The sequence below is a fragment of the Alligator mississippiensis genome, chromosome 16 (assembly GCF_030867095.1).
Source record: "Alligator mississippiensis isolate rAllMis1 chromosome 16, rAllMis1, whole genome shotgun sequence".
Taxonomy (NCBI): Eukaryota; Metazoa; Chordata; order Crocodylia; family Alligatoridae; genus Alligator; species Alligator mississippiensis.
The window spans coordinates 11,358,194-11,381,138 of NC_081839.1; the positions used below are offsets into that span (position 1 = coordinate 11,358,194).

The following is a 22,945-nucleotide window of genomic DNA, read 5'->3' on the forward strand; positions in this document are numbered from 1 at the left end:
GAAGCACTAATAGCTTTAGTCTAAATGATTTTCTCAGTATCATCCTAAAACCTATGTTATACCTACTTTATACATGACATTGAAAGCCAGGAGGAAAATGATGGAAGCTGTCATGAATAAAAAAAAGTCTCAAATCCTACCAAATGCTCACATGCTTTCCTCAAAGTACAATGAGACCCCTACCAAGGCTCCTGAGTTGATGGATTCACAGTCAAACCACTCAGTTAATCATGTTGACATTACTGGTGATGGTTTGATGAAAAAGTCATAAACTCTCTACACCATGTTGGTTCTTTGAGGACAAAAGATGATAGAATCACAGATCATTAGGGTTGGAAGGGACCTCAGGAGGTCATCTAGTCCAACCCCTGCTCAAAGGAGGACCATCCTCAACTATATCATCCTATGACTGTTTTCCATACAGAAAAACGACAAAAATCAAGAGAGAAATAAATGTTATTTTAAAATCCTACAAGTTTTACAATGAACAAACATTAAGCCTTACAAGCTCTAAAATACTTAGAGTAGTTAGATCCACTTCCAGGGTCCTGGGTTCCTGAAGTCCACACGTCAAATTTTTGTACAGAGACACAGCCATGAATAGGAAGTGGGCAAGGGAGATTATTATCTACCACCTGGCAGGTGTCAGTGTAAGGGTCAAAGAGCACTGTGTTGGGGATAGCACTGGTCCCTTTTCTCTGTCCAAGAAGATAAATTTGTCCATTCACAGTGCTACACCCCATGAAGAACTTCCGGGTCAAGGACTCTTCATCTATTTGGGTCCATTCATCTGTTTCCATGTCAAATCGAAAAGCTGCCCCTCCTATAGTGTACAGAGCACCATTTAGAGCTGTGACACAGAGGTCATACCTGCAGGAAAAGAATATTGAAAAAATTGGAAAGTTTCAGATCAGAGCTACAAGAAACATGTGAAATCTAGAAAACACAGCTTATACTGAGAGACCAAAAAGACTCTATCTATTGAGCTTATTAAAGAGAAGTTTGGGATGTGATTAAAGTAATCTAATAAGTGTTTATACAGGAAGGTGCCAAAAGGTACTAGAGGAAATTTTAAAACTAGCATGCAAACATAGAAAATCTAGGAGCTGGAAACAAAGTCAAACAAAGTTCTGACTCATAATAGCATTCACATTCTCAATAACAGAGATATGAACAGAAGTCACATTTGTCACACTTTTGTTGTGGGACAAATCTTTTTATCCCACAGCAAGATAGGTGTGTATGGATATACATGACCCCTAACTCATGACAAAAGCTGCTGAAAGTGTATCTGGAGGAATGGGGTATTGTTTTCTTCTGGAACATCTCAAATAATGTCTTGTATGCTTGTTGTGCTAGAGCATTCCATGGCAAGTGGACAGGGCCATGCTCCAGGTATTCTACAATGCACTGCCTTGCAGCAACCTCAGCCACATTGGCACCCAGGAATAAGACATGCATAACAATCAAACCATTCCAGGAATGTTACTAATTGAGAACCAACTTGCAATTGTCACAATTCAGAGGTGTCCACACATACACTGCCAGGAGGATGTAAATAAAACAGTCACCGTTCTTGCATTGCAGTGCTTTTGGAGCAGGAGTTATTGCCCAGATCAGTATGCCTCAGTGGCAAGTTCATGGAGTTTCCCCAGGATTTCCGTAGTGGGGGCTGAAGACCCCAGTTGGCTGGATGGGTCAGAAGGCTGCCTAGACCCCACTCATGCATTCCTGGGGTGAAGGGGGCTGTCCAAGGCCTCTGCCTCAGGCTGAAACTTTACAAAACTTTCCCTAAAAAGCCACTGTGACAGGGGTTGTTTCGAGGCTGGTCACAATGTTGGCCTGCCCACCTGTCTAGGGCAGTCTGCCCACCTGACTTTCCTGCCACGCCTTTGTTTTAACAAAAGAGTTGTTTCAAGGTGAGAGGCTGCCCTTTTAATGCCCAAATACCCAGAGAATATTACACAGCTCCAAGCTTCCCTTTACCATGTCCCATGCCTTGCAGGACTTATACTACTATTGTCACCTCTGTGTGCCCCTCTGGTGCTGGGCCCTCCAGCCCCTGTGTCTCTGCACCCCTCTGGCACCAGGCTCTCCTACACCTGTCTCTCTGTGCCTCTTTCCAATTCCGCTGCTGCCTGTCTCTCTGCACCTCCCTGGCACCTGCCCTCCAGTCCCTGTGTCTGCACCCCCCTGGTTCTGGGCTCTACCCAAGTTGTGTGCCCCTTTCTCTGGGCAGTAATGAGGCCTCCACCTCCCCTACAGCCTCATACCAAACCACCGGGCAAAAGCAACAAAAACACAGGCACCTAGGTTACAACATAACTCTCACAATGAAGGCAGTGCAAAGGCAAATCTTCCACCCCTAGGATAGTGCATCTCCTAGTCCTGGGTACCTTGGGGCTCCTGGAGCTTTACTGTTCTTGTAGGCAGTACAAGGACAGTCTCAGGCAGCTCTCTTGTGCAGAAGCTCCTGCCCTGGGCAGTTCCCAGAGAGAGAGTGACCCTGCTAGCTCTAGCACTGAGTGTATATGTCCCCAGGGCCCTACCTCCTTCCAGTCATCTGACCGCATTCAGGTGCTCATCAATTACCCCCATTAGGCTGCTGCTTAGGCAACTGGCAGCTGTGGAGCTCTGCCTCACCTGCAGGGCTCCCTGGCCAGGCTGCTTCTGCCCTTAAACGAGCAGGCACATCTTAGTTCTCTGCTACAGTCACTTAATTTCAATTCAGTCCACCCCCTACTATAAAGTTGGTAGGTGGATGGTGTAGCAGACTGCAGATTCCTACAGGCTGAAACACAAGTTGTAGTATGAATGACTTAGAAAGTGACACCAGGAAGCTCTATGTGCTTGATGAATTTTGGAATAGCTCTGAACAGACAATACACCTCATGGCTGCAAGCAGCAGCACATGGCACTTCAAATAAAGTTCTAGCTTGTTACAGCACAAATAGAGTCCTTTTATTGTTGCACAGAGCACTGGGCATGAAACATGGTGCCAGTAACTTAGAACCACAGCAAAGACTATGCGATTTAAAGCATCACCTATATAGTAAAAAGACAGCAGGCTGCATGGAGGGACTCCAACCCCTGCACATTTGAATTTCCAGTCAAAGAACCTGGCAGCAGTATGGAAGTTGTAGAAGAATGAACTGAATTTCAGCCCCAGGTCCACCCTAATCAGCTGATCACCAGCTAGCAGGGACCGCCTCAGGACTCAAACCCCAGGACAGTCCCTGCCAGCTGATAGGAGATTGGGATGGCCCAGGGCTTGAACTCTAGGGCTGTCTGTCAAATGGTAGGGACTGTCCAGGGACTGAGCCCTGGGGCAGTCCCTGTATGATATGCCACACATTAAAGTTATGATGCATGCAACAGGACCAGGCCCCAGTGGTGGCCATGATGCCCCCAGGTGGCCAAGTGACTCCTGCCCCACTCTGGCTTCTCAGAGTACCTTCCCTTTTCTATGTTGCTAGCAATGCCTTGATCTTAAAGTATGTAGGGAGGCTGCTCCAGGGTCCCAGACAGACCCTCAGTCTCTCAACTGTCTATTGCTTCAGAGGCTGAGATGGCACCAGTCTTGCCTCTCTGGCACTAGACAGTGGCCCCTTTGGTCCTATCCATGCCTTAAAGCATGAGGTACCTTACGGGCAATTATCATGACCTCCTGCTGCCCCCATAGTCATGCCCATGCCTCACAGGTGTTACTTAGTATCAATTCTGAGGTCTCCTCCTGCCCCAACACAGCCCTTGACCCCTCAGGCCTCAAACCTTTGCCTGGGCTTCAACCTTCCTGGTCTTGGCCCTTTTACTTTGGCTGCGCCCCTAGCCCCAGGCCACTGCCTTAGGGTTGGGGGCGAAGAGCCAAGGTCCATCTTGCATACATGTAACCTGGGCCCCTGGCCCTGTCTTGCTCTCCAGGCCCCTGACCTTGTATCTCACTTTACTCCAGCCCCCTGGGGTCTCTGACTCTTCCTGGGCTCTTTGCTTGGTTCCCCTTAGGTGCCCATGTGGCCCCATACCACCCCCGTAGCTGCCACCACCTGTTCCTCTGGTCTTATGCAGCAAACAGGGAGAAGCAAACAAGACAGTTTGCCAGCAGTTTGCTGGGAGCAAGCAGAGGAAGGGGAAGAGGCACCAGGTACCAGAACCTATTCTGGGAGGGTACCTGAGTCAGGGTTGCCTGTGTGCTTGCTTTGCTGAGGGCTGTTTGGTGGCTGCCTGTGCTTGGGTGTGTGCTCTGAGTAGCTGAGTGGACCAATTGCTGATTGATTGCTGCCTGGGTGCGACAAAGGGCCCCAATAAAGGGGCCTAACCAGTAGGGCTGTGCAAAACAGCACCATTTCATTTCAGCTCCCATTTCGCCGTTTTAAAGGAACAGTATTTCATTTTGCTGTTTTGAAGCACTGTTCCATTTCGTTTCGTCAAAGCTGTTTCGACACTTCGCCCATAGGCTATCATGGGGAATCACAAAAATGCCTATAACTTTGTTGTTTCTTTCCTGATTCAAATGAAAACAGCAGGCATGGTAGCGCCCGCTAAGGCCATGAAGCCTGCCAGGTTTCAAGGAGATAGGTGCAGGGGTTTCTGGGAAACTGCACCTCAAGCTGTTCAGAGCAAAACTCGTATTACTCGTAAATGTGAAGGCTCAGAGAAAGCTCAGTTCAAACAATGCTTTTTATGCTGTTCTTCTGTCCCTCCCCCAGAGCACTGGGATTGTAAGGGACCTCAGGAAAGGATCACAGTCACTGCCCAGCTACACATGTCAATATTAGAACAGTCCTTCCTCCTCCCTCTCCTTAGTTTCTGTTTAGCTGCAAGCAAGCCCAGCTTCGAAACTCAAAACGTTTCAAGTGCCCTTCTTTCATTTCAGAGCCTTTCATTTCATTTCAATTTAGCTGTTTTGAGCTCAAAACACGTTGAAACAGTTTCAAAACTAAACACCTGTCGAAATTTCGCACAGCCCTACTAGCCAGTCCAGGCCCAGGAGAGGTATATAAAGAGGCAGTCCAAGTGACCAGGGGAGCAGCAAAAAGGGAGAAACAAACAAGACAGCTTGCTAGTCGTTTTGCAGGTCAGTTTGCTGCCCCTCTCTTTAAAGGGGAGCCTGAAAGACAAGTTTCTTTTATATATAAATATATTTAATTAGGACTGACTAACTACATAGTTTTATTGCAGGAACTAAAACTCAACAGCTAGACCAAAACTTAAGCCCCTTGTTTTAACTAGAGTCCAGAGTGCGAGGATGTTTGCTTGGAAATTTTCTCTCACATTCCTTCACTGTAAACTTGCTGAGAGGTATGAGGTTGTAGGGAAAAGGGTATAGGTTGTAGCCATGTTAATCTAAGGACATAGGCAGACAAGGTTCTGTGGGTAAATCTGATATTTCTTGTATACATACAGGCCTCTGGCTTCCTTACTACTTAATTCCATTCAGGAAGAGCACACACCAACTGCAGATGCTTCCTTAGCTTGACAAAAGGTTATTTATTAGGGCTGTGCAAAGCTTTGGGTGGTGATTTGATATGGAGAAGATTCGGTGGCTAAATCTTCAAATCCGAATTGAATCGGGGGACCAATTTAGATGTCTGAATTGATTCAAAGCTCTCCAAATCTTTGGAGAGCTTTGGGGGCCAGCGGGGATCATCCCCCCCCTCCCCCCCCGAATCAAAATTGGGACAGTGATTCGAATCACTGAATCAAATCACTGTCCCCTGAATTGGCCAAATCTGAATCTGAAGCAAATACTAGCCATTTCACACGGGCCTATTATTTATACCTGAAATCTTGCTAAGAAGAACTTTTCCAACTATTTGAGTTGATCTAATAAAAGATTTACACAAAGAACCTTGTATGCCAGGGAAAAGGGAACACTTCAGATATAGGAACTGTAAACAGTCCAGCTACAGAGGAGTTTGCTCTGGAAGGTCTGCTTGGAAAAACAGGCACAAAATGAGAGGCAGCAGATTAGAAGACCCAGAGACATAGCTGGAGGATGTCACAATACCAGAGCCACTGCCACTTCCAGGTCTTCCTCTGCTTCCACCTGTGAGGTGTCTGTCCAGGCAGCCCCACACACCATTGAGGTTTCCACCCAGGCCCTGGTTTGGTGCTGTGCAGACTGTGACTTGCAGATTCCTTCCAGTGTCAGCCAGGTTGGGGAGAGCCTGAGACATAAGTGGTCCCTTCTGGTGATGTTCCTCAGGGACAGGCAAGAGAGCTACAGGAGGAGGTAGAAAGGCTCCAAAGCATCCTCCTCCATGAGGACTTCATCAGTTCCATGCTGGAAGAAACCTCTAGGGCTGTGGAGGGAGGACTTCCAGAGGTGGTGCTAGAAGAGAAAGAGGGAGGAAGGTGGAAGTTGGAAGCTTGTATCTTCTGGCAGCAAGAAGAAATCATCATCCTCACCTGCAGTGGTTTGCCTGGAGAACAGATATGCAGCCCTAGCAAAACAGGAGGAGGAGAGCATTCTTTTGGAGGAAGAGGCCAGGCTAGGAATCCCCAAGGTGAGGAGGATTGAGACCACTGCCACAAAGAAGCCCAACAGGTAGTGGTGGTTGGAGACTCCCTTCTGGGCAGGATGGAGGGATCCATTTGCCAGGCTGACTTGTTGTCCTGGGAGGTCTGCTGCTTGCCTGAAGCCTGAATCTGAGATGTCATGGAAGGATTACCAAGACTTGTCTGATCCTCTAACTACTACCCCATGCTGCTAACTCATGTGGGCACCAATGATGCTGCTAGAGGTGACCTGAGCAGATCAAGAATTGACTACAGGACAATGGCCACAAGGGTGAAGGGGACAGAGGCACAGATCGTGTTCTCCTCAGTCCTTCCAGTCAAGGGAAAAGGCCCTGGTAGGAGCAGATGCATCCTCCAGATCAGTGCATGGCTACACAGATGGCATCACCAGCAGGGATTTGGCTTCTTTAATCATGGGATGTTGTTCCAAGAAGAAGGATTGCTGGGAAGAGACAGGATTTACCTGACAAAGAGAGGGACGATCATCTTCACAGACAGGCTTGCTAACCTAGTGAGGAGGGCTTCAAACTAGGTTTGATGGGGGAAGGAGAATAAAGCCCTGAGGTAAGTGAGGGATCTGGAGGGACCTGGAGGAAGCAAAAGCAGGAGGAGGCAACACAGGAAGCCTCCTCATTCTTTCTGAGAAACTAGGAAGATTGGCTAGTTCCTTTAGGTTTCTGTACATGAATGCATGGAGCCTGGGAAACAGGAAGAACTGGAAGTCCTTACACAGTCAAGGAACTATGACATGATTGGAATAACAGAGACTTGGTGGGAGCTTGTATGACTGGAACATTGTTATGGATGGGTGCAAACTGTTCAGGAAGGACAGGGAAGGGAAAAGAGGAGGAGTCCTACTGTATGTAAAATAGCTGTACGATTGCTCAGAGCTCCAGTATGAAAATAGACATAGGCCTGTTGAAAGTATCTGGGTTAAGGTCAGAGGGGACAGCAACAAGGGTCATGTCATGGTGAGGGTCTGCTATAGACCACCAGACCGGGAGGATGAGGTAGATGGCTTTCTTCAGACAACTAGCAGAAGTTTCCAGATCACAGGCCCTGCTTCTCACGGGTGATTTCAATCACCCTGACATCTCCTGGGAGGGCAATACAGCAGTGCTCAGGCAATCCAGGAAGTTTCTGGAGAGCGTTGGAGACAACTCCCTGGTTCAAGTGTTGGAGAGACCAACTAGGGGCCATGCTCTTCTTGGCCTACTGCTCAAACAGGGAAGAATTGGTGGGGGATGTAGAAGTAGATGGCAAGTTGGGCAGCAGTGACCACGACATGATTGAGCTCAGGATCCTGACAAAAGTAAGAAAGGAGAGCAGCAGAGTATGAACCCTGGACTTCGGAAAAGCAGACTTTGACTCCCTCAGGGAACTGATGGGCAGGATCCCTTGGGAGGCCAGTCTGAGGGGGAAAGGAGTCCAGGAGAGCTGGTTGTATTTTAAAGAAACCTTACTGAGGGTACAAGAACAAACCAACCTGATATGCAGGAAGAAGAACGAATGTGGCAAGAAACCAGAACTCTTCGGTGAGCTGAAGCACAAAAAGGAAGCTTACAAGATGTGGAAGCTTGGACAAACAATTTGGGAGGAGTATAAGAGTACTGCTTGGGCCTGCCAGGATGAAGTTAGGAAGGCTAAAGCACAATTGGAGTTGCAACCAGCAAGGGATATGAAGGGTAGCAAAAAGGGTTTCTACAAGCAAGCAACAAGAGGAAGGTCAGGGAAACACTGAGTCCCTTATTGAATAGGGGAGGCAACCTAGTGACAGATGATGAGGAAAAGGCTGAAATGAAAATGCCTTTTTTACCTCAGTCTTCACAGGCAAGGTCAGCTCCCAGACGACTGCACCAGGCAGCAGTTTGGGGAGAAGGTGAGCTGCCCTCAGTGGTGAAAGAACAGATTAGGGGCTGTTTAGAAAAGCTGGACATGTACAAGTCCATGGGGCCAGATGCAATTCATCTGAGGGCGCCGAGGGAGTTGGCTGATGCAATTGCAGAGCCACTGGCCATTATCTTTTAAAACTCGTTGTGACTGGGAGAGATGGTTAGAAAAAGGCAAATATAGTGCCCACCTTGAAGAAAGGGAAGGAGGAGTATCCAGGGAACGACAGACCAGTCAGCCTCACCTCAGTCCCTGGAAAAACCATGGCACAGATCCTCAAAGAATCCATTTCTTAGTACATTCAGGAAAAAAAGAAGGTGATTAGGAACAGTCAGCATGGATTCACCAAGGGCAAGTCATCATGCCTGACCAATCTGATTGCCTTCTATGATGAGATGACTGAGATACAGGGAGACCAGTGGATATAATATACCTTGACTTCAGCAAGGCTTTTGATACCATCTCTCACAGTATTCTTGAAAGAAAGCCAAAGTAGTATGGGCTGGATGAATGAACTGTAAGGTAGATAGAAAGCTGGCTGGATTGTCAGGCTCAATGCATAGTTATTAATGGCTCAATGGCTAGCTGGCAGCTGGTATCAAGTGGAGTGCTCCAAGGGTTGGTTCTAGAGACAGTTTTGTTCAATATCTTCAAACGATCTGGAAGATGGCATAGAGTGCACCTTAACAAGTTTAAGAATGACACCAAGCTGGGGGGAGTAGTAGATACATTGGAGGGTAGAGTTAGGATTCAAAGTGACCTAGACAAATTGGAAGATTGGGCCAATAGAAATCTCATGAGGTTCAACAAGGACATGTGCACTTAGGACGGAACAATACCATGCACCGGTGCAGGCTGGGGGCTGACTAGCTGGGCAGCAGCTCTGCAGAAAAGGATCTGGAGGTTATAGCGGACAATAAGCTGAATGAGTCAACAGTGTGCCCTTCTTGCCAAGAAGGCTAATGGTAATAATGGGCTGCATTAGTAGGAGTATTGCCAGCAGATCAAGGGAAGTGATTATTCCCCTCTATTCAGCACTGGTGAGGCCACATCTGGAGTATTGTGTCTAGTTTTGGGTCCACCACTATAGAAAAGATGTGGACAAGTTGGAGAGAGTCCAGCAGAGAGCAACAAATATGGTGGGGGGGAGGGGGCACATTACTTATGAGGTGAGGCTGAGGGAAGTGAGCATATTGAATTTGGAGAAGAGAAGAGAAGAGTGAGGGAGGATTTGATAGCAGCCTTTAACTACCTGAAGGGTGGTTACAAAGAGGATGGAGCTAGACTGTTCTCAGTGGTGAGAGATGACAGAACAAGGAGCAATGTTCTCAAGTTGCAGCAAGAGAGATTTAAGTTGGTTGTTAAGAAAAAGTCTCTTACTAGGAGGGTAGTGAAGCACTGCAACAAGTTACCTAGAGAGTTGGTGGAATCTTCATCCTTGGAGGTTTTTAAGGCCCAGGTTGACAAAGCCCTGGCTGAAATGATCTAGTTGAGGATGGTCCTGCTCCGAGTAGGGAGTTAGAATAGATGACCTCTTGAAGTCCCGTCCAACCCTGACTTTCTATGATAAACTTACATACAACACAAACAAAAGCAAAAGTGTTTCCCAGCTAGAAGTTCTTCCTCACTCTGGGTCAGTGGCACACCAAGAGTCATACCTCCCCCTTAAGCGTTCTCCCTGAAGCCCTCTCAGGTAGCTTTGATGCCTCTGGCCTGTTTCCTATAGCCATCTACCCCAGGAGCTCCTCTCCCTGCAGCATTCAGGGCCAGACTGCCCACGCTGCCTCAGGCCCTGGGTTTATATGCCTCAAAGCACCACCCCTTCTGGTCATGTGACTCCCCAGCCATACCCTTTGATTAATAAATCAGCCTGTGCTCCTTTGCTGCCGGCCCACACAGCAAACGTGCAGCCTTTGCCCCCTGGCTGCCTGGAGTCTTGTCCCTTAGCTGCTTGTTGCACTGTGGAAAGTTTTTGCTTAGCTACCTGCCCACACTGCACTGGTGGCCTGCTGCACTTTTCTCTTAAAGTAACAGGAGCCTCTGTCTCTCTATTACAGTGTCATACAAACCAGCCACAAAGATATTACACATTTGCCAAATAATATCTTTATGGCTGGTTTGTGATTTTACAGTACCAAAAATTCTGGGAACATGTGCCCAGTTGCTATTTCTGGTATGAGTAACACCAGAAACATAACAACATGTGCCAGGGCCATGCTAATCCTCATCTGGAATTACAGTACCTCCTTTGAAACATGGGCTTTTGGAAGCTAAGCTCTTATTTAACAGAATAACTTAAGACTTCTAATTTGGTAACCACTGAAAAGGATCAATTAATTGACATTTGAATTCTTGTATATATACTGCAGCTGGTCAAAATGGATTGTGTTTTCTGTTTTGAAAGAGGAGATGTGGGATTGTATGCCTTTAAGGGTTAAGCTGTCACTCATCTTCTGTCCAGGATATCACTGTTACACATAGCTAGAGATGGGCAGGGTTTGAGAGGGAGTTGAAAAGGGAGTCTCACAGCTACCTGAGTGCTGTTGGCCATGAATAAAGAAACCCTTGTTAAAATGGCTCCTGACTCAGTGAAGTGAACCCATAACATGCCAGGGCTTACTTTCCAGAGTACACCACATATGGCTCCATGGAACAGAAGATCAGCTCTAACAATGTACTACAATACCTTCATATTTCCAAAGGGAGCATCCAGGCCATTGAAGAGAGCAGAGAATTGGATGAATGGCTAGAGACTTTGATATGAATTGTATTCTGGGGCAGCTAGACCTCAAGCAGCAAGTACCCCAGGAAGTCATTTCCTATTGGCAAGTTAGGTGTCAGATATGTGCACAAGATGGGATCCTGTTTAAAGGTCACAGAGCTTTAATCCCTGACAATCTGAGACAGGATATCATGAATAAAATACATGCTTTGCACCTGAGAATACAAGCTGGCTCTGGAGCATGTTTACTAGCCAGACATGGATTCCCATACAAGGACATACGTTGAGCAGTGTGAGATATACAAAGAGCGAAGGAGGTGCTGCAGCCTCATGGGATCCCAATATGACCTTGAAAAGAGGTTGGGACAGACCTGTTGAAGTTCAGTGATAGAAACTATATGGTCCCTGTGAAGAAACACAGGCAATAAATAAAAACACTCACCACAGGGAAGGAGTCTGAGGAGGGGAGGGACACAAGAACAGGAGGACAGCGGCACTTCCAGAGCAGCTGCTCCATAAAGGTACAGCAACCCCGAGAGGGGAGAAGCGGGACATGGGAGAAACAAATGCCAGAAGATGTCACCGAGCAGAAAGCTCAAGAAGAGGACAACAATGGACAAAACCCCGGAAGACCAGGTTCGAGCAGCAAGAAGAACTTGAGCGGAGCTGATTAAGCTGGGAATTGCCAGTGAAGAAATCCTTGAAAAGCTAATCCTTGAAACGAGAGAGGAAGGGAGCGGAGAAACGTGGCTATCTGTCATAATACTGGGACAGCAGGTCTTGTTTGTTTATTATTGGACTTGGTCTGGAGCCAATCAGGTTCTATATTAGATGAGAGATAAGAGAGACTGGGAGACAACCATGCCTTACAAGACTGAGACACTGCGAGTTCTTGGGAAGGAAGATCCCGCATAGAGACGGGGGAAAATAAATAAATAAATAAATAAATAAATAAATAAATAAATAAGTAAAACACTGTGTGTTATAAATGGGACTGAATGAGAGTGCTATGTAGGCATTGTAGCTGTTAAATTATGATTATATCCAAGTTGGATTCTGTTTAAGTTGATATTAAGACCTACTTGATGTGGAGAAATGATGACAGTCTTTCAAACAGCAAGTTGATTATGGATGTAAAATTAAGTTTTGATAAATAAAGAAAATTGTTAACCTAAACAAAATAAGACTGTGATTTCAATTGATGATCAGCGTTGGGTGTCCTGTTCAGGAGTTACAATAAAAGGGATAACCCAAGAGGATCCCCACATGGCTTGCCAGAGTTTTACTGCAGTAGAAAATAAATAACACCTCCTGACTAATAACATCCTATATTAATCAAGGTGTGGCAGGCAAGAGTCGAAATATACCGCAAGTAGTCCAGACAGAGCAATCTGAGAAAAGAGGGGCTAGAATAATTCATTAGGCTATAAGCGGTACCCTCACAGTCACAATAGATTATTACTCCAGTTTTGGGGAGGTGAACTATCTAGAGGACACTCAAACAAGAACAATAGATCAGGAAGCTGAAGGTACATTTTGCCAGGTATATCTTGTGTTCAGACAATGAGCCACAATATGCAGCCTAAGAATTTTAAAGATTTTTTAGTACAAAATGGGAATTTGAGCACAAGACCTTTTCCCCAGGGTACCCACAAAGCTATGAAAAGGCAGAATCAGCTCTCAAGGCTGCTGAAAGACTCACAGAAAGGAAAGAAAGAACAAGATATGATCCTTATCTGGCTTTGTTGGACCACCACAGTACCACCGCTCAGGAACTTGATAGTAGCCCAACCCAGACACTGATAGGATGAAGAACGAAGCTACTGCTTCCCATGAGAGGCATCCTGCTGCGGCTGGATGAAAGGAAAGCAGACAACACACAGAAGCTGCTAAGAGAACAAAGGGACAGATAAGCATCATATTACAATAGAAGTAGAAACTTGAGGCCTCTCTGCATTTGTAGTCAATTGCTGGGAGAGCCTGGGTTCAACCCTCCAGCAACCACACAAAGCAATTGCAAATGGCCACTGTCCAAGCTGTTAGGCCAAGTTTCTATGAACAAGTCACTAGGCCTGTGCAAAGCAGCAAGTATTTGCTTCAGATTCGGATTCAGCCAAAGTGGAGGGACAGTGATTCAAATCACTGTCAATTCGACCGATTTGGATTTGGAGATTTGGCACCGATTCGGAGATAGACTATAATGGGATATCACTAAAATACCTATAACTTTGTCATTTTTTTTGCAGTTTTGGATGAAAACAGCAGGAATAGTAGCCCATTCTGAGAGCAAAGAAGCCTGCCAAGTTTCAAGGAGATAGGTGTAGGGGTTTCTATGAAAGTGCACCTCAAACTGTTGAAAGCAAACTCGTACCACTTGTGTGTGTTAAGGCAGAGTGGGATGAAAACCACAGGGATGGTAGCCACAGATCAGAGTCACTGGCCAGCTACAGATGTCGATATCAGAGCAGTCCCATCCACCCCCACCCTGTACCCCGCCTTTTCCATATATGGAAGATCACCCCATCACCCTCCCTCTTCCCAGTTTCTGTTTGCTGCAAGCCTTCTGAATTGTTTTGGAAGCTTCCGATTCGATTTGGACCTTTGAATGGATCTCCCAATTCACTTCAGATTCGGAGAGTTGGCCACCGAATTGGCCAAATCTCCTTTGAATTGAATTGGGTACTGAAGATTGAGTGCTACTCACACATCAATCCATACGCATATATTTCTCTTTTTTTTTTTAATTTTGTTTTTAAGGTTTTTTTCTTTGTTTGATTATTGCAAGGAAAGATGCAACAGCCTGCAGGTTCTTGCAGGATGGAACTCAGGCACCTGCTGGCTGCCTGACTCAGCCCTTAAAGTGTCAGGCATTACAAGTGCACCGCCACACAGCCCCAATGGAGTCCTTTTATTCTTACACAGAGTACTGTGCCTGAAACATGTGAATGTACTTATAATGGTAAACACCAGTCAATTGCTGGAAGGGTGGAACTGAGCCATTGCACAATGGGCACTTACTGGTAACACCACCAAATGGCTATTAATTCCAAGCTTTTGGTCAATGGAAATTGATCTATTAATTGTTCCTCACCGAGGAGCAGGGGCACCCTCCCCATCCTCCTGAGCAGTGGACAGCTCCAGAATAGCCATTTGCCCTGGGGGAAGGTTGATCAATGTGGGATTCCTGAAAGACTGCCAGACACTAGTCATGGAAAGCTCAGTGTTCACACAACACCAAATTGGTTCACAGAGAATGGGTTCAAAATAATACCTGATTATGCAGGTATATTTCTGAAATATTCCAGGAGGTTTAAACCATTTTATTCTAAACTGGCTTGTATGTATGGACCCTGTTGGTTTTCATGGTATTTATAATGATCTAAGTATTATGTGTGTCCACATATGCAGAGGGCACCTCTACACATGCATTTGATTTGTGCAGCGCCCACCATGACATGCTGAGACACACAGTGCTCCATGTGCACAACCCCCTGGTGGTTATGATGGGCTTCTGTGCTCTGGGATTCCCCCAGTGCATTGGGGCCCTGGACGGGACCCACATTCCTATCACCTGTCCACCCCATGGCAATGACCCCTACTATAGCCAGAGGGGCTTTCTCTCCATAGTGCTCCAGGCCATCATTGACCACCACAGCACCTTCACAAACATGAGTGCCAGCTGGGCAGGCAGTGCCCATGATGCTTGCATGTTCCACAACTCTGCCCTGCCAGCCCTGGTGCAGAACAGCCGCTTCATGCCGGGGGTGCCAGATCTGCAGCTGGGTGCCATGGTAGTCCTGCCCCTCCTCATCAACAGGGATCCAAGTTTTATGTTTCCCATGGGAAAATGGAAAAAACCATGGGTTTCCCATTTTTATCAGAGAAAAATGTGGATTTTCCCTTTTAGTAGAGAAAACCTGCGGATTTCCCATCTCCTGCAGAGGACCTGGGGGAGAGAAGCATGGCGGCAGGAAACAGTGGCTAGTAGTTTCTCTGCATACTTCCACTGCCCCCTGCCACCCTGCTTTTCTCCCCTGGGGCCTACCCAGCCCCGTGGGCATGACCTGGTGCAGCAGGCAGCAGAGGAGCAGCACGGGGATCTCCTTGCCACTGCTCGCCCTGTGCTGCCCTGGTGACACACCTCCAGCACCTGCCGCTGCTTTAAGGAGTGCGGCCCCATGCTGCTTCCCTCACGGCAGCCCTGCACACAGCAGGCACATGGCTGGGGCAGCATGGGGCAAGCAGCGATGAGATCCCCATGCGGATCCTCTGTCCCCAGCCATGCCAGGTCACATGGATTTGGGATTTTTTGGCAGAGAATTTGGGATTTTTTTATCAGGGAAAACCAGGATCCCTGCTGATCAAAGTGTAGCTTTCACATGCTACTGTAACACAAATATAGAAATCAAGATAGTTCTGTCATTTAAAAAGAGGAAACACTTTGATCCCGTGAAACATTGTGAGGCCACAGGCCAGTTTAAGTACAGAAAGTATCCTGGACACCTGTATAAATTTTGGAAACAGAAACTTGGAGCAAAGTTTGATGAGACAAAGGGTCCAAGTTTATATTGGATTTCTATGCTGCCCTTCCTGAGAAAGCTCAAGGCATCATACAATACAAACAAGTAAGAAAAAATAGATAAAAGAAATAATAAAGCAGTTATCCAGAGTACACCCCAAAGCATATCCTCACCTGATAAATGCTGATAGAAGTACAGGTTCAGGCTCTTGCAAGCCTCAGAGAGTTACAGAGCTGATCAGTGACTACCAAGAGCAACTTCCCTCGCTTTTCTGTCAAGCAAACATGGCACACGTGGTTCTTACAGTAGGTTGTTCTCAGCTGTCACAAGTTTATCTGCTTTATGCCCGGACAAGCTCCAGCTGGCCCTGATAGCCTGCATGGGACTGACTGCCAGCTGCCTGAGTGTCTGCAGCTGATCCCTGTTAAAATGTTGGGTGTGACTGTTGCATATAAGCAGCAGCTCCTGCAGTGCTTTGTGGTCTATCAACAAAACAGGAGCTTCTCTGTAGCCCCAGTGTGCCTGATTCCTGCCTTGTTCCTTGGCTTCCTGTTTTCTCTCCCTTATTCCTGTCTGAACCTTTGCCCAGCCTGAATCTCGGCCATGGGGGGCAGTGAGATCAGCCACGGGAGGGACTCTCCCCCAGTTGGCAGGATCAGCCCCTGGGGGACCTCTCCCCCAGTTGGCAGGATCAGCCACAGGAGGCCCCCCACTCCCATCAGTGGGACTGGTAGCGGGGGGGTCATGTGCCCCCCCAACTAAGGCAGCACCAGTTGCCCATGAAGCTGACTTGACCTTCAGCTTCTGGACTCCTAGTTTGTGACCCTTGGCTTCCAGACTCCTGGTCTGGGATCATTGTTGCACCATACCCTCAAGCCCCCATGACACTGGCTGCCCTTAGGGATTGCAGTAGAACAGAAGGGAGGAGGCAGTCCCTTAAGCACATAGGACCCAGACCATTTAGGGCTTTATAGGTCATGGCCAGAACTTTGCATTGTGCCCAGAAATTCATGCCACATCAACCACAGGTGAAATTGTGGCCCTCATTGAGTCAATGAAAATTTTGTTATTGACCTTAGCAGAACGAGGCTTTTGTCCTAGACTTAAGTGTCAGAAGGATAGTGCACAAGTGCATCTCTACAAAATCCTTCTTATTGAGTCATATGCCAAAGCAGAACTCCTTACCTGGGAAGTGGGGAGAATGAGATGACATCCCAAATGTCCGTTTCCATGTCTAGCCTTTGCACTCCATCATACACATCTCCATTCTCATCCAGGCCACAGACGACATAAATCCGGGTCCCCACATTGACTGCATCTGCTCTCTCCACAGGCTGAACCATGGGACTTGTGCTTTCCCACTGGGAATCGCTAAGAGCCAGGCGCTCCACGTGTGAAATTATCCCTTCATCTGTGCTCCCTCCAAGCACATACAGGTAGAGGCCAGCCCCTACTGAACAATGGCTGTTGCGAGACTTCTTCATTTCAGGCCCTTCCAGCCAGCTGTTATCCCAGCAATTATAAATCATCACCCAGTCCACGCTGTACCATAGAAACCCATCTCGGAAGTAACCTCCTGTCACAAAAATGAGGTTCCCTGGGGATAGAATGAAAAGAAGCATTAAGTAGGAGCATCTCTCAGCCATCACTGCACGTATACTGCTACAGTTTCCCTTCAAACAATTTACTTTATGCCAGTGGTCACCAACCAATTCCCCCCAATTGACTAGTGGATCGTGGAGCCTCTGACAGTCAATCTCAGCCTAGGGGGGCTGAGCCCACATGCATTCAGCTTCCCCAGAATGAGATCAACTGTCAGACACTCCACGATCGGAAGCAGCAGGACACATGTGCAGAGTGGCCGGGGTGGGACGCATGTGGCTTGGCTGAGCCACACCCCCTGCCACCAGGGCAAGGCTGGGTGAGTGGGGCGATCCCCCTCCATGCCCTGCTGCCCTGCCGTGACAGAGGGAATTGGGCAGGGGCAGAGGTGAGTGGGGCCCCAGCCAGGCCGGGAAAGGGTCAGAGCATGGGCGGCTCATCCAGAAGCAAGGTTGGGTTCCCATACTGCACGCACCCCGGCAGAGGCCCAGGGCCTATGTGCCCTCCAGATTTGTGTGCAGGGCAGAGGCAGCTGCCACTGCATGTTGGGATTTGCACCTTGAGCCCTATGCACAAATCAGGGGGACACATGCCCCCCAACCCCCCCCCCAGGTGTGTGCAGTGGCGGGAGTGCCCCACGCACCTGGACAAGCCACCCAGGCTCTGACCCACCCCTGGCCTAGCCAGGGCCCCATTCACCCAGTGGCAGGGGGCGCGAGGACATAGGTGGCGGAAGTGGGGGCTAACAGTGCTTAGCCCAGCAGCAAGGGTGCGGAGCTGCAGCAAGGGTGGGAAGGGTGCACGTGCAGCAGTGAAAAAGGAAGTGGAGCAGAGGCAGGCCCTGCACAGCCAGGGCAGGAATGGGATGGAGCTCATCCTGGAGGTGCTCATCCTGGAGGCACAGAGGCAGGGCATGCAGCCCAGGAGGGCATGGGGGGCGTGTGCCCCTGGAACTGCACACATGGCGGGCAGGGTGGGGCGGGGCAGGGTGGGGCAGGACAGGCTGTGGGCAGGGCGGCGCCAGGCTCTTCCCAGCTTGGCTCTTTGGCCGCATGGCCCTTGGGCCATGTGGCAGTGGCAGTGCTGGGAAGAGTCAGGGGAGCTATGGAAAATTTTCAGGTGCCTGTTACCCAACTCCCAGTGCCACCACTGCTGCTTTACCCGAGGGCTGTCTGGCCAAAGAGCCATGCTGAGAAGAGTCTGGTGCTGCCCCGGCCCCAGCCTGCTCCGTGTGCAGATCTGGGGGCACATACCCCCCATGCCCTCCTGGGCTGCATGCCCCCCACTCTCTGCTCCCTCCCAGGTGAGCCACTCGTGGCTCCATCCTGCACCCACCCCAGTTGTGCAGGGCCTGCCCCTGCTCCACTCCCTCACTCACTGCCATGGGGGGAGCAGATCAAGGCCCCAGTGTTGAGGGAGGGAGTGGGGCACAGGCAGGAGCAGGGGCTGGAGGGAGTGGGGGACAAGTGGAGGCCTGGAGGGCACATGCCCCCCAGGCCTCCACTTGTCCCACCGGCCGGCCTGGCCAGGCCCACTCCCCCCAGTTCCTGTTCCTGCCTGTGCCCGGCTCCCTCCTTCACTGCTGGGGACTCGATTTGCCCACACCCTCTTTGGCCCTTTCCCCTCCCCTTCCCTCACAGACTTACCTGCTGGGGGAGCATGCACCCAAATACCTTTTTCTCCCTCTGCCTTGATCTGCCTCTCCCCTTCCCTCCCCACAGACTGACCTGTGGGGCAGAGGGAGGAGGGGTGGTGGCACAGGGTAGATCTTGAGTTGCTTTTTAATTCAAAAAGTGATCTCCTACCCAAAAAGGTTGGAGACCACTGCTCTAGGCATTTAAACCTCATTCCTACCATCTGGTCTGTGTGATCATATCCTTGCTCTTCTGCAAGATAACTGGAGTTAATAGGACTCTAGATAGGTGTAACAATCTATTTATACAGATCAGATTGCAGGATCAGCACCTTTACTTCTCTTGCAGCATGTGGATGATTATGAGCAGAACACAGAACAGTGAATGCTTCTGATTTTTTTTAAATTTCCATCAAAAACATGTGCTGAACAGTTTGCTGTGACTATTCAATGCACAACATTGCTTTTAAATCACACGGTTTTGTTTGTATTCCCTCATTAGAGATAGCTAATTCTTAAGATTATATTATCTGCGCAAATACTAAAACTAAAAAACTCAGTCACCCAAAGCAATCATAAAAAGGTTCCAAGAGGGACAGAGCAAATTTGCCTTTAATCCACACTAATTTCCAACATTTGTTTCAATATTTTCAGGTTGTACTATATTCACAAAGCATAGTCTCTCCCCCAAACCATCTACTTCTCCCTTCAGTTATCATCGCATAAATCGTATATCAATGGATTTACTCCTGATGAACACCACTGTAACAGAGAAGACTGGGCCCTAAGAAGTAAGCTATAGTGGTAGAAAGTAAATGTAGTAATTTCTGGTATAACTAGAAGCAGAATCATGTCTTTAATGTTCATGCCATATGATCATAACATTCAGAAAGGCTGTATATTTCCACCTGGGCTAAAAAAAATGCAATTTGAACCAAAAAAACTCTAGGAAAAGCAAAATCACTCATGGGCGACTGGTGCCTCTTGAGTCGGGGGGGGGGGGGGGGGCACGTGCACCCTCTGACGCCAGTCAGCAACTGCAGGAGGGTCCCTCGTGGCCAATCTCACTGACTAGAGGGGCCCCCCCAGCGGCCGATTGCGCTGACCGAGGAAAGAGAGGGGGTCCAATCTCACTCACTGAAAAGTGGTGGTCCCACTGCCACTTCTGGAAGCAGCATAGCCACTTTTGCTGGCAGCCCTGCTCCCTGGCCAGTGCTGGCAGGGGAGGCACCAGTGCTCCCACCTGCTCCCCCGCCTGTCGCCTAAACAGGGAGTGCAGCCTGACAGGGGGTGCGCCAGTGCTCTTATGGGGTGCACATGCACCCCCATGCACCCCCTATGTATCACCACTGAAATCACTAGTATCACTGGGCTAAGTATTCATAGTTATGAACCCTGACCTCCTTTGAGTTTCCCCTATCCTGTTTGTTAGCAACCACTGAGCTATCTGCTGTTGTGGGTTCTCCTGGCCACACGTACATCCCAAGGAGAGTTACCTAATGCTGCCACTGCATACTGAGTGAGATTTCTGCGCTGTAGTGGAGAGCGAGGTTGCCAGGTGTTTGTTTTAGGTTGAAATAGAAACAGTTCTTGCTTCTCTTCATCATGCTTTCCTCCCAGAACATATAAATTGTCATATTTCCTGCCAGTGTAAGGAAACAGTTTCACATTCTGCCAGCTAGCTGGAGGGCAGCTGTCTAACTTCTTTATCAGCCTGGAAAAAGTATCTTTCTCTCCAGGGTATTTGCTGCGTTTCACCAAGATATCAAGGAAGGAAAGACTCACAAAGGTGACTCGGACCTGTCCTACTAAATCCAAGAAGTCTTCCTCCCTTGTTGCTGGGTCCTCCATTATCCATTTCACCACACTGTCAAAAACCAAATCCTCTTGGGGAACAAAGAGGTCATCACTTTGCAGGAGCTGCATCAGTGTTTCTTTGGAAAGCTCCTTAAATTCTTCCTGAGTCATCACATCTTTCCAGTGAGTGAGAGCAACGCTGACAGCTGATGCATAAAGCTCTGGGCAGAAAAATTGCCGAGCATAGGCCATCAGATTCAGGCAGTTGGAAACACGCAGCTCCCTCTCCAGAAACTTTTCACACAACTTTTTCACACTGTCAAACTGAAGGAAATCGGCTGTTTCTAGTAGGCTGGTAACATTGTGCTGAGTTATGAGCACTTTGGCTGTGCAAGTGAACTCAAGAAGTACTTGGAAAGGCTTTGCATCAACTCCTCTGATTACTATGTGACGTTCAGAGCTCTCTCTAGTGCCTCCAAAAAACATTGCTTCAAAATACCTACTGTGAAGTGACAATGCTCTACGGCAGACCTGAAAAAGTCTTTCTCCAATCTCTAGAACGGTGTCGGCAACTTGTTCTGCCTGACATTCCAGTTGCTCTGGCTTTTGTGCACAGTCCATGTCAGTCGTCTGCTGGGTGAGTTAAAATTAACTACTTTTGCTTATGCACCCCTGGCTTATGTGAGGCTTCTAGAACTGTGACTAGGATAAAAATAGGACAAGACAGTCTTTTCCTAAAAATAAACCCTACTCTCTGTCTCCTTTGCTTTTCCAGCGTTTGCTGGTCCTTAAATTACTCTGTCTCCACACTCTGCTCCTTTCAAGCTAAGAATAGAGGTTCGGTTTCTCCCTGGACAAAGCCTTTTATTCTGGGACCCTGCAGACCAAGCCTGTTGTCTCACTTTAAGTACCTGTGAAGTACTGAGATAACACTTGTTGAACTGTTTCCACCCTCTCCTCCACCCCCCAACACATGGGGAAAAGCAAAGAAAATGCAGCTTGCTGTGAGCTTTACTGAGGCACCGATACACGTAACATTTAGACCAATTTTAATATGATTTAAATCAGAAATGGACAGGCATAGAAGCCCTTTAAACTCATTTAAAGCCACCTGGAATGGTTCAAAGTGTACCTGAAGAATCGGATGTTCTTAAACTGGTTCACAGTGCACTGGTTTAGTATTTCAAATGGATGCCTATGACATGGGTCTTGTTGGTCCTCCAGGCATCCCACACTGCATTGCTCCTTACCTCCTCTGTCCCCACCTTGCCCCTCCCAACTGCTGCAACGGGCCGCTCTGGTCCACAGCCAGAACTCTTACTGCCTGCTTTTTTCCCCTTTTCTTTGTTCTTTGTATAAGCTTCCTTGCACTAACATCCAATTGTGGTCTAGAGCTTTATATAACACTTGGAAAGATGGAAACAAGCAATGGAAATAACACAGAAATCCAGGTCTCCTGGAGTAGATATGAATCTAATCAAGTCTCTGTTTCTCACAAAGAAAACACTGAGAGTAAGCTTTCCCTCATCTTCATTTCAGACCTTGCCCTTTCAAGATACTCTAAAGGGAATTTCTGCTCCACAAAGCTTTATTTGAAGAGTGATTACGTATTAAAAACCCAAGTCATGCCGTTCGAGGTCAGAACAATGGCCCTTCCTGCCAGGCCTGTCTCCAGTGGAGGGTGTTGCGGGGCTGGACCTGGGGACTGCAGCTGTGAACTGTCAGCTCCTGCTCTTCACCTCTTGGGGGAGGGAGAGGCCTCTCTGGCAGCAACTCTGGCTCCAGGGTACCCTTGCAACACTGGAGGGGCTCCTCCACCATAGCCGCTGTTGCAGTGAGCCTCTTGTGTGGCCCTCAGCATTTAACATGAATGGAGCTCAAGTGCTTTGCAGGACTTACCCTGCAGGCTGAGAAGTAAGGCAGACCTGGCCTAGGGCCCTGCCCCTGCCCCCAGGGGGGCTGGATCAGCACTTGTCCCTGGGCCTGGGCCCCCCAGGCCCCTGTGTTAATGTCCTGACTGGACAGTGGGGTGGCTGCAGGTGGGTGGTGGACAAGGGCCTGGAGCATGTGCTGGGGGGGAGCTTGGAGGTGCCTGGGCACCTGAGCCCAGCACCAGGGAGGCTCAGGGGGGGAGTCCCACTGTCCCACCACCTTCTCCCATGACCCCCTGTCCCACCCCCAGCCTGCTCCCCCTCCGCACTGCCTGGCAGCTGCTTGCCCTGGGCTCGGCCCAGCATGACTGAGGGCAGCTCCTGCAGGGAC

General features: G+C 48.4%; 1 protein-coding gene across 1 annotated transcript; it reads right to left on the bottom strand.

Annotated features, from left to right (window-relative positions):
- Positions 1-438: 438 nt before the first annotated feature.
- Positions 439-20,854, bottom strand: LOC109284076 (kelch-like protein 23). Its single transcript, XM_059719925.1, has 4 exons — positions 20,672-20,854; positions 20,130-20,148; positions 16,837-17,248; positions 439-870 (listed from the first exon to the last, which is right to left on the bottom strand). The coding sequence occupies exons 1-4, from the start codon at positions 20,852-20,854 to the stop codon at positions 495-497; spliced, it is 990 nt and encodes a 329-aa protein (XP_059575908.1). The 3' UTR covers positions 439-494.
- Positions 20,855-22,945: the final 2,091 nt, after the last annotated feature.